Source organism: Myotis davidii, unplaced genomic scaffold (genome assembly GCF_000327345.1).
Source record: "Myotis davidii unplaced genomic scaffold, ASM32734v1 scaffold134, whole genome shotgun sequence".
Classification (NCBI taxonomy): Eukaryota; Metazoa; Chordata; class Mammalia; order Chiroptera; family Vespertilionidae; genus Myotis; species Myotis davidii.
The window spans coordinates 6,061,257-6,072,789 of NW_006288853.1; the positions used below are offsets into that span (position 1 = coordinate 6,061,257).

At 45.7% G+C, this 11,533-nt stretch overlaps 1 protein-coding gene across 1 annotated transcript; it reads right to left on the reverse strand.

Annotated features, from left to right (window-relative positions):
- Window positions 1-3,076: 3,076 nt before the first annotated feature.
- On the reverse strand, window positions 3,077-9,652 carry MYOZ1 (myozenin 1). The gene is made up of 6 exons (XM_006760987.2): window positions 9,367-9,652; window positions 8,129-8,220; window positions 7,104-7,282; window positions 4,939-5,182; window positions 4,402-4,567; window positions 3,077-3,585 (listed from the first exon to the last, which is right to left on the reverse strand). Exons 2-6 carry the CDS (start codon window positions 8,199-8,201, stop codon window positions 3,354-3,356), a joined length of 894 nt encoding a protein of 297 aa, XP_006761050.1. The 5' UTR covers window positions 8,202-8,220; window positions 9,367-9,652; the 3' UTR covers window positions 3,077-3,353.
- Between the last annotated feature and the right edge of the window lie 1,881 nt (window positions 9,653-11,533).

The following is an 11,533-nucleotide window of genomic DNA, read 5'->3' on the forward strand; positions in this document are numbered from 1 at the left end:
CTTCCCCTGCGCAGGTTTGCAAACGGTGTTAGGTGCCACAGAAATGTTTATGTTTACCCACGAGGGCCACACCCCCATCAGTTAGCACGACCAAAATAGGGAATAAACGTGTGTGTTTTTTAATGGGACGGAAACGCGGAGGTTTGAATGCGGAAGGGGACCGCATTGTTGTGTGGTTTCAACTTTGCCCCGGTTGCTGGCTGCCCGGTGGACACATCCTTACTGCGTGACTCAACGCTTAGTTGCAGGGCGTTGTCTCTCTGCTCAGACAACTTTAAACGCAGACGGAGCAGCATCTGGGAACAGAGGGTGAACCTAACATTGGCCAACAAGGAAGAATAAAACGGAGGGGAATAATAAGGAAATAGAAATAATAAATGGAGAATTCATTTTTCTCCCTTAAAGCTCCTGAGTAGCTCTCATGGTCTAGACCAGTGCTGGCCAGTGGACATATATTGTGCAATTTAAAACCTCTAGTAGCTACATTTTTTAAAGTAATACATAGGAAATTATTCTTAACCCAACATATTCAAAATATTTCAGCACGTAATCAATATCTTAATTATCAATTAGATAATTAATGGCTGGTGACAATAATATTAGACAGCAAAGCTCCAGACCCTCATCTAGGGAATGAGCTGCTCTCCGGGTGATTTTAGGGGCCCAGCATTATGGGCATGTGGTTTATGTAAAAGAATCCCTTGAGGGTGCTCACTCCAATGGCTGCAGAGGCTAGGCAAGTTACAATAGAAGATGGCCTGGTGTAAAACAGTAGGTAGGCGTGGGGACTAGGACCCACGGGAGAGCACAAGCTCATATCTAAAAGGGAACTCTCTGGAGCTCCTGAACTGAAAACTCTCCTGAGTTTTAAACCAAGTGATGGCAAACAGAAGGTGTGTATGAACAGTATATTGACAGCTCCGCTGCCAACGGGTGACATCTGTGAACTGTGGCATTCAAATGTATGAAACATTTGTGAAGAAAGGTGGTTTTAACAGAAGAAGAATTTCCAAGCACTTTTCTACTAAGGAAATAGTTTCACAACCAACCTGGGCTCCCTGTGAATTAGTAAACTTGTATCGTGATTATTTGTGTTACATTTAAGACTTCAGACATTCTGAGCTTGGGAAAATTAAGTTGCTAGGTTTCCAGGGCTGTTTACTGGCAGACCCTGGAATTATTTTTATCCCAACCTTAAGAGGCATATCATAATTATTTTGTGGTTGACTGTGAAATATCCTTGTCACATGAGTTATTTTTCTTTGTACCTCTGATGTCTGACTTAGTACCTGGTATATAGAGGCACTCAATAAACATTTGTCCTTAACTTTTGGAGTAGGCTCTCAGAGTTTTAAACGTGTGAATATGATGAAAGCCATGACCCTTATCCAGATCCTGTCAAACCCATATTCCCTCAGTCCACCGCAGAGTTTACTACAGCTTTGGTAGACAGATCTCGTACAAGCCCATAGCTTCCTACCTCAAAAACCTTTGTCTGGAATTGCCAGCAGAATTAACATTCCTAATAGCAATCTGCAACCAATGAGAGATGAGATTTGGAGGCTAAAAACTCCAGTTCCCTATGCCCTCAATGGGGCAATTCTGAGGTATGATCTCTAATGTTTCTCAAAATTTACTAACACGTCGGAGTCACCTCGAGAGCTTAGTAAGCATTCGATTCTTGAGTCTGTACTTTTAACCAAGCTCCCAAGAGATAATCATGCTGCTAAGACCTGGACCACAATTTGAATAGTATTATTCTGAGTCCCCAGTGGGATTCAGTCCTAATTGCCCAGAACATCCTTTTTGGCTTTCTTCTCACTCCCTTACACTTCTTGGATTCTGGGATCACCTCTCAAATTAGCTGCTTACATCCAGATTTTTGTTTCAGGGTCTGTTTGGAGGGAAATGAAGTTACAACAACACTCTCCTTAGAAAAATGCACATGGAAATAGAGCTTTGTGTACAACTTTACAGAAAGAATCCCTGGAAGTTATTTAGGTTGTAAAGGAAAGTGCCAGGGTAAATGTCATGTGACCCAAGGCCCATGAAAATTGAATCAGTCTATGTAGAGCAGTGATGTCTAACCACTATGCTGTACACCTGGAACTAATACAAAATAATGTTGAATGTGAACTGTAATTGAAAAAAAGTAAAGTCTGTATAATCATGCCAAGAGAGAGAGAGGAGAGAGAGAGAGAGAAAATGAACGAACTGTTACTCATTCCTATTGGCTCTCATTGTTTCTTCCCAGTCATAGTACTTTCTGGACACCACTGCCGTGCCCCTGTGGCTGTTAGTTCTTTTCTTGCTGTGTTCACACAGAGCCAGGCATATCATAACTACAGCTGGTTTCTCCCACTTCCTTCTATTGTTAATCCTCATCCAAGGATATTTTTCCATTGATTTTTTTAGATAGAGGGAGAGACAGAGAAACATCGATGTGAGAAAGACACATCGATTGGTTGCCTTCTGGACGTACCCAACCAGTGCCGGGAAACCTGCAACCAAGGTATGTGCCTTTGACTGGACTCAAACCCGGACGCTTCAGTCTGCGGCCAATGCTCTGTCCACTGAGCCAGACTGACTAGGGCTCTCCCACTTCCTTCTGGATTCCAACATGACTCCCTATTCCATCTCATCCTTTCGGGAATCTATAACCTTTAACACATATATTACTAAGCCCACTCTGGTGTCATCTGGGAACTTTGTGGCATATTCTAGTTCTGTAATATTTGGATAATCCTTATTATCCCAAATCCTAATTAGCAACATAAGGAAATCTAACAGCAGGGTCACCGACACCTATTTCCTAACCATAGCATAAAGTAGCTTCTTAGCTGTGCCCACATGTAGGCTGGCACATGTGTTTGTACATGATTATTTGCCTTATGTACTATTAAATAAGTATGTTTCCGTATACATCTATAAATGTGGTTTCATTAGTGTGGGTGTAGGTGTGTAAGGAACCAGAGCTCAGATTTGGTCTTGAAATTTGAATAGTGAATGTTTAGTATTTGACTTTAAGTAGTCTCTGTGCATTGTTTTCATCTGCCCTCAAATATCAGAGGAAAAATTAGCGCGTTTCCTTGACGTTTATTGACTGTTACCGGTGGCAGAGAAAATTACATAAAAGAGCAGGTTTCCATACAGAGCAGGTGGAAGGAGAACTCTGAGTTGGTGAGGAAGGATGCTCGGAGTGGGAACTCAGACTGAAGGATGGAATGGCAGGTTTATCCCTCCTTCTCCCTCCATTCCCAAAAGGAATGAGGGTGGGGTATCCTGTTCAGCATTCCCTCTCCAAGTTGGAGCCAGAGAGGGGAAACTTGATGCAAAGTAGAGGAGGAAACACCTCAAAGCTCCTCTGTTTCTCCATCCAAGGGGATGCCGATATCCACATTGTAGTCTACAGGCTCCCCGGAGCTTAGCCAGGGAATAGGGGTTCGATTGAAAGAAGGCCTGTTGGAGAAGCTCTGGTTGTAGAGGACCAAGGGTTCACTCAGCAGGGGCCCCAGGTCAAACTTGGGCATCTGGAAGGTCATGCGTTTGGATGCCTTCTCATATCCACCATAAGGCATTGCTGTCCTGAAAAGGGGATATATTCTTTCATTAAAAACCAGAATGAAAGGGACAGAGCTTTATCAGTGAGATGTTGCTCTGTTTTGAAGATAGGGAAGTCTGTGAATTTTAGTTGCAGATTGCTTCTGCACGCCTATTGTTCTCCATTAGCATTCCCATCCCCTTTCCTGGTTTCCCAGCATTTTAGAGAAAGTAACCCCAAACATTATAGACCCAACGGTCTGAGACCACCTTAAATTTCAACATAGGATCCCTACCCTGACTCCAATGGATAGTACATAGTCTGGGTGAGAGGAATGAACATTTCCTGGGAAATCCAGGCTCCTTAGGACCAAATGAAAAAGCACTTTCCTAACACTTCCCTATCCTGCTTTCACACAGATCTACTGTGCATGGTCTAGAGAAGCCCAATTTCAAAAGAACAGTTAGGCTTTACTAAAGTAGGGTATAAAGGACCAGAATCCTACTTGCGGGAACAGTAATGGAACCTAACTTTGAGTAAAGGGAACCTCATTAGGACTTTAAATGTATAATATAGTATTTATGGTTAAAGCAACCAAGGCCAGAAGTAGGGTGACTTTCCCATGCCCACACAGCTAATAAATGGCCTATGAACTAAAATTCAAATCCTGCCTCCCAGCAATTTTTTTTTATCATAGTTTGCTGTTTCTCTGAGCTAGGGCAAAAAGAGCGAAGACCTTCAGTTAGGTCCCCCATATTCCTCTCTTGCCTCCTGAAACATTTGAACCCAAGACTTCATCCCAACTAAGGACACATTGCCACACACTGGGATGCGTCTGGTTCCTTCCCCATCACTCCTACCTGTTGAAGGACTTATATTGGGGGAGTTCAGCTTTGGCCCCATAGGCCAACAGGTCAATGCCAAGTTCCACTTTTTGCTGGGGGTCAACTCCCATGGCTCTCTCCCATGGGGAAATATAGGTCTTGAACACAGTGATATGTTTTCCTTCTCCACCTGCCTGGTCTCCTAGCAGCAATGGAAAGAAAAGGAAGTCAAATAATAGCAGTTAGTAGCCAAGGGAAGTTAGTCTCACACCCCTGTGCAAGGGAAGTTGCTGGAGCCAGAGACCAAAGGTATAACATCCTCCTGGTAATTGTATAAGGTTTGTGGAATAATGATAGCCTGGGGTCAGATCTGTGACTTCAACTGAAAAGCCCAAAAGGTGACTGAGGAATAAGGCTTCTCAATGAAATTGATGTTCTTTATTCTCCTGGACCCAGAGAGTCCATTAAGGTATCTCAGGCCTCCCTTGCTCCCTACACCCATTCTAGGCCTCATTCCTAGGGGTATGGCTGCTCTAGGGACCAGGCACATTACTCTTGGGGGAGGATACTTGCCTGTTCCTGTATCACCAACCCCTGCTGTTCCAGCAGCTCCTCCTCTGCCAGTCTGGGCCCCTGGACCACCTGCACCCCCAGATCCAGATCCAGGGCCCTGGTGGTGCTGTTGGTCAGAGCCATACTGTCCAGCAGAGCCACTTCCCATTGCCTCGCCTCCACTGCTGCCCTTGCCGTAGGAGAATCCTTGACCAGTTGTGTCCAGCTGTCCCCCCACTGTAGGAAGGAACTTCTGGAAGTGATCCTGAAAGAAAAGGACAGGGTGAGGGGAAGGTTAGCAATGGGGATGGAACATATACAAAGACACAGGTATGCATAGCAAGGAAGATTTGATCAGAGACAGTGGCCAACCAGGAGACACTGAATCCTCTAAGATTCTCCCCGCCAATAGATGAATAGTGGGTAGCTTAACTATGAGGAATTAAACTCTCCTTAAGGGCCAGGGCCCCCTTGGCTCAGTTCCCCTAATAATACCTTAGGATGGCGACAACTCATTCTCCACACCCCTCCTTCCCATTCTCACCAAAGCAAAGAGGACCAAGACTTCGGCTCAACTAAAATTTGAGATATAGCTTTGGCATGGAGAACCCAGCCTTCATTTGAAGAACTACAGAGGTCTCTGTCCAGCCCCATCCTCATCTTGTCTAACAGAACTCTTTTCTCTCTTTTTCCCTTTCTCTCCCTCTCTCCTCTAGGTGCCTGTTGGACCAGGACTTCCTGACAGTGAAACTATAGTGGGGAGGGGGAAGGGTGACCAAAAGAGCAAAACTGGATTCACCCCAAAGCCTAAAAATAACCCACCAACTCCTTCAGGAGGCTCTACTGGCCACCCATTGTGCACATCCCCTTGCTCCACCCAGTGTAACCAGACCCAGGCAGGAAGGAGGGCTTTTGGTCTCCTAAAGTTAGATATAACTGGCTCAGCATTTTTACTCTGCTTCTCCATAAAGGCCAGTGACAGACGCTTCTGCCCCTGGCCCCATGTATGCATCTATTTCCACTCCCCCCTGACAACCCAGGGGAGGTAGAGGGGGTGAAAAGGAAATGGAGACGATGCCCTTCTCAGCTATAACATCTTGTGCCTGGCCTCTCTTCAATCCCTACTTCTGTTTCTTTGAAGAATCCTGACTAGGGAACGTAGGATCTTCAAGGATAGTGTCAGTCCCCACCTCTGAGGTCCTTAGATAAAAGAATGGCTCAAGAAGGAGATGGCTATAAAAATTCATTTAATTCTTTATAGGATTGCCAGATTTAGCAAATAAGATTACAGGATACTAGTTAAATTTGAATCTCAGACACACAACAAATACTTTTTTAGTATAAATATGCCACAAATATTGCATGGGACATATTTATATATGAGAGTATCCATTGTACATCTGAAATTCAAATTTAAATGAGTGCCCTATATTTTAAATTTAATTTTTAGCCCTACCCAGTTTGGCTCAGTGGATAGTCAGCCTACGGACCTAAGGCTCCCAGGTTCGATTCTGGTCAAGGGCACATACCTCAGTTGCAGGCTCCTCCCCAACCCAGGCCCTGGTCAGGGTGCGTGCAGGAGGCAACCAATCAATGTGTATCTCTCACATCAATGTTTCTCTCTGTCTTTCCCTCTCTCTTCTTCCCCTCTCTGTAAAAATCAATGGAAAAATATCCTCGGGAGAGGATTAAAAAAAGTTTTTAATTTTTATGTCCCAAATAGTTTCTGGGACATATTTATACTAAAAAGTATTTATTTTGCATCTAAAATTTTAGTTTGTGTCTTGGTATTTAAAATTTTTTTATTTTTATGTCAAAATATTAAATGGGACATACTTTACTAAAAAATTATCTGTGTGTATCTCAACTTTAAAACACAGGACTGGGCTTTCTGTGTTTTTTCTGGCAACCCTATCTTTAACACTGACCCATACTGGAAAGGAATTTTCTCCCTGAGGGTGTGGCACTCCCCACCCACCTTCACTAGCTCTACGATGGAGACTGAATTTTCAGAGGTGGGCTGTAACTCCTCCTGGAGCTGTTGAGGGCTCACTGTATCTGAGGGTTTTAATGGGCTTTTAAATTTCTGGGAAAGGTTGGTTGGTGGTATTTTGGAGATTCGGGGCCTACCGCGAAGCTTTCGGAAGGGGCACTAGGCTTTGAGAGTAGTAAAGTTCCGAACTCACCATTGAGCTGTCAGAGAAGACATCAGGGTGGTTTTCATAGATAAATTTCTCCACCCGCATCTGCCGCAGTTTGAACATCTTAGAGCCCCGGTTAGTGAGCAGTGACAGCTCCTCCAACATCACATCCCTTGGGACACTGATCTTCTTGCCCAGGTTCAGGCCCGAGCTCTCCTGTCCACCTTTTAGGGAGGTGGGGAGAAAGAGGCAAGGGAAAGATGGGCTCAGAATGCAGATGTCATCCATAACTCAGTGTGTGTGTCCCAGCAGAGATCACTAAGGGAAGCAGATGCTGTCTGTGACATCTGACCAAATTTCTGTCTAGTTTGTAAGGGATTTTGATTTCCTAGTTTTGAAGTTGGCGAGAATGCATGGGAACTGGGTTGCAGAGTGGAGATAGTGGAAATACTAGAGTAGAGAGAATGAATGGGGTCAAGGGGACATGGACATGGGGTTACAGGGCAAATAAAGTACATCATAGATGGAAGCCCCCGGGGAAGCTGTAGCCTGTGGTGAAGCCCAAAGGCCAACACAGTGCGGAGGTGGACACCTCTTAGCACACTCCTGCCTTAACTCCTTCTCCTACTCTTCCCCTCAGTGAACTCTGGCCGCAAACAGCCTGTGCAGTTTTCCATTTTAAATACGTACACAGGCTCCCTAGCTTTGAGGAGAGAAGTAAGGAAATTAACCATTTATTGAAACCTAACTCTGTGCCGCTCTCCATTGCATATATTTTCTTCCTTAAACATACCTACCCCACTGACCTGTGGGTCCTGTTTTCCTGGACCTACTCTGGGTCATATGGCCTGGGTACTATTGTCTCAGATTACAAGTGTGGAAGGGTGAAGAGTTAGTGTTGAATACTTTCTCCTATCCCACTACCACCATCCCTCACCCGACCCTACCCCTGAATTTCTCTTGTCTCTTCACCCTAAGACATATATAACCTTACGATATCTCTGAGACTCTTGGGCCAGAGATACTCGTAATAAGAAGCCCCATACTAGGCAGGTGCAAATATGCCATACCTCCAGTGAGTTCCATGATCAGCTTACTGGATTTCCTCTTTTTGTTGGGGGCTGGCGTTCCTGAGAGCGGCATTGTGGAGGTAGGACTCAGCCTGGATAGGGTGGGAAGAGGGAGTTGAAAGATGAACAGGGATTGGGAAGGGTGTGCCTACAGTAAGGGCTTCAGGGAGCAAAATTTCATTATTAGATTTTCAACAAAAGAAATTCCCTCAAGTGGTGAAAGCTCATTACTTTAGGGCTTCTCTTCTCTTGAGAGGCAGGGCAGAAACTATAGATGTAGCCCTGCCTCTACCTTCTCCCAACCTCTTTGCAGCTGTTTTACAAAGTGCCAGTGCATGCGTTAGATGCACAGTGTATGTGGGGAGGCAGGGGCTAAAACAAACAAGTAACACGCAGGCAGGGCAATGCACCCAGGTTTCATTAGCATGATTTGAAGTTTTTATTTGCATGGGGATCTCCGATTGGGGCTGTCATACCAAGCTCTGATCTCTCCTCAGTCTTCCCCAACCCCCAGGGGGTCAGAAAAAAATGTTCTGCCAGGGTTGAGATCCAGCCAAAAACATTCTCCATAGGAAGGAGAGGTTGTTGCTCCTCCATTGGGCCAGCTGGAATATGGCCTGGGAGGTCACAGCAGTGCTCCCTGCTCCATTTCAGTCACTCCTATCCCAGACCCCAGAATTGGAGAGGGGTGGGGGGCGGGTCAGGGGACATTTGAACCTTGATGCATGTCAACTCAGCAATATCATAGCAGTGAGAATTTGAAGGAGGACAGGGACATAATAATAGTATCTGGCAGAGAAGGGGGACAAGCTGGAAAAGATACAGACTTCAGCTCCTCCTTGAGAGACATTGGCAACCAGCAAAAATGTTGTTTTCTGTTGAGTCCTGTCCCACAACACATCTGCAGTTCTAACTTAGTGGGGTCTGCTGAGGTCAGAGTCTAGGAACTGCTAAATGGACTCTCCCTGTATCTCTCAGCCTCAAGGTTCTAATTTTCTTCTTAGACCTCCCCCCCCTTATTATTTCTCCAGTGCCTCCCCCCATATCTCTATTCCCCACACCCTTCAGGGACCCTCTCCTTCCAACTCTCTGTGGCTCCCCTGAACTGGACAGCTGGGAGCTGAGCACAGATGGGGGAGAGGGAACTACCCCAGGATCAAGGGTCGCTTCTGCGTTCACAGACACAACGGTCAGCAGAATGGGTTCCAGCCCCTCTGGTTATAGAGTTGGAGACTTACCAGTTGCTTGGGCGGTGGTCAGCTCTCCCTGGGGTCCAGCAGCTTTGGAGGACTGAGCTGCTGTGACTGGAGAACCTGAGCCGGGCAGGCGTGGGGGAAGCACTGGCAGGGGGGGGAGGGAGGGTGGTTATTAATAGAGATGGTGAGCGTAAGCAGCTCAAATGGCACAAGGGGTACTGAGACCCTGGAACCAAGGTCCCGCCCTCCTCGTCCAGAGGCTCAGGAATGACAGAAAGGCCTTTGGGATTCTCCCACCAAGTTGTCTGAGCCAGTCTGCCCAGGAACTCCCTTTGGCTTAACCACTAGAGCAGAGGTTCTCAACCTGTGGGTCGCGACCCCTTTGGGGGTCGAACGACCCTTTCACAGGGGTCGCCTAAGACCATCGGAAAACACATATATAATTCCATATTGTTTTTGTGATTAATCACTATGCTTTCATTATGTTCACTTTGTAACCATGAAATTGGGGTGACCACAACATGAGGAACTGTATTAAAGGGTCGCGGCATTAGGAAGGTTGAGAACCACTGCTCTAGAGTCTGAGAAGCATTCAGGGAGAAAGTGAAAACTGAGAAGGCGAGAGGAGGTAGGCAGCAAATGGGAGATAGAAATTCAGAGAGGGAGAACTAGAACCTGGAGAGCCACTCAGAGCCGATCTGCATCACAGCTGGAAGGACATGTGGGTGCATTTTGGGGTGGGAGAGCTTAAGGCACTGTGTTTGGGGAAGGGATGTCTGTTCACAATGGAACTACTCTTTGAAAGTCCCTGGATGGGTTGATCTTTCCTCTGGGAGGGCCAGATCTTAGCAGGTTAAGGGACCAAATTCCCCAAACCCAGTGCTTTCTAGGGTGTAAGGGAAGATGGGGGGAAGACCTGACCAATTTCTGCCTTTTCACCCCTATTTTCTGTTGGGGTGCTCAGTTCAGCCTACTCTGCAGGATAGATGTTGATGTCTCTCTGAGAAGTGTATGAAGGCTTCTGACCTGCCAAGGCCTTACTCTCTAAGGTTCCTACTTGGACTTTTCTTTAAAGGAACACATACCCATTTGCATTGTTCCAGAGAAACCTCTGGACAGGGGCACTAGCTGGAGAGCCCCCTTGTAAGAAGCCTGTCATATGCCCAGCCCTTTCCCCAGTAGCTGCATGAACATCTGGATCCTCCTCTACCTTCTGCTTAGGTTCTGGAACCCCCTGTGTGGCTGCTTTAAGAAATGGGTTTCATAGCTCCCAGAATAGCCCCCTGTCCCTCTGTGAGCTCTCCACTCTTCCTGACCATGTCCTTTTCCCATCCTAAACTTTCCAGGTTCGGGCTAGGAGCTGAAAGGGCTTTGAGCTTTCTGTAGTTGGCCTCTTCCTAGATCAGTTTAGCTTCTAGATCCCTCATCTTTTGTCTTCCTTCTCCATTTCCTCCCAACCCAAAGAAGCAATTAGAAGAAAAAAACCAAATAGCAAATGGTGATTTCATCATCACTACCATCCTCCCCTCAATAACAAACCAAAATTTTGGTCTCCTGTCATTGAGTGCCTAAATTAACTACCAGGTGATAAAGATAGAATATTTAGCCTATGCTCTCTGGGCCCTTCCTTTGGAATTCTGAGACTGTACTTAGGAGCATCTGGGTCCTCAACCTGGTTATTGGTGCAAATATGCCACCTGCTGGTAAAATTGGAGCAATGGCACGTTTCTTCTCCAAAATCTTTCATTCTAGTTTGCCTCTGGTGCCTTCTCTTCTTTATTAGTCTCAATCTACACTATCCGCCCACTCACCCTCTATTGTTCTTCCCTCTTCCACCCCACCTTCACCTACAGCAGCGGTTCTCAACCTGTGGGTGGCGACCCCTTTGGGGGTCGAACGACCCTTTCACAGGGGTCGCCTAAGACCATCGGAAAACACATATATAATTCCATATTGTTTTTGTGATTAATCACTATGCTTTAATTATGTTCAATTTGTAACCATGAAATTGGGGTCACCACAACATGAGGAACTGTATTAAAGGGTCGCGGCATTAGGAAGGTTGTGAACCACTGCACTAGAGGATTACTCCACACAAGATGGAGTAGCCGCACTTTTTGTGGATTCAGGTGGTGGTAGCTAATACCTTTATAGGTAAGGTATCAAACAAATACTCTTTTTTTAGAAAATAATTTTTATTGATTTTAAA

Coding starts and splice junctions, on each gene's coding strand:
- MYOZ1 (XM_006760987.2), bottom strand. CDS start 8,201: ATGCCGCTCTCAGGAACGCCAGCCCCCAACAAAAAGAGGAAATCCAGT. Junction 7,283..8,128: donor GATCATGGAACTCACTGGAG/GTATGGCATATT, acceptor CCTCCCTAAAAG/GTGGACAGGAGAGCTCGGGC. Junction 4,568..4,938: donor GGTTGGTGATACAGGAACAG/GCAAGTATCCTC, acceptor CATTGCTGCTAG/GAGACCAGGCAGGTGGAGAA.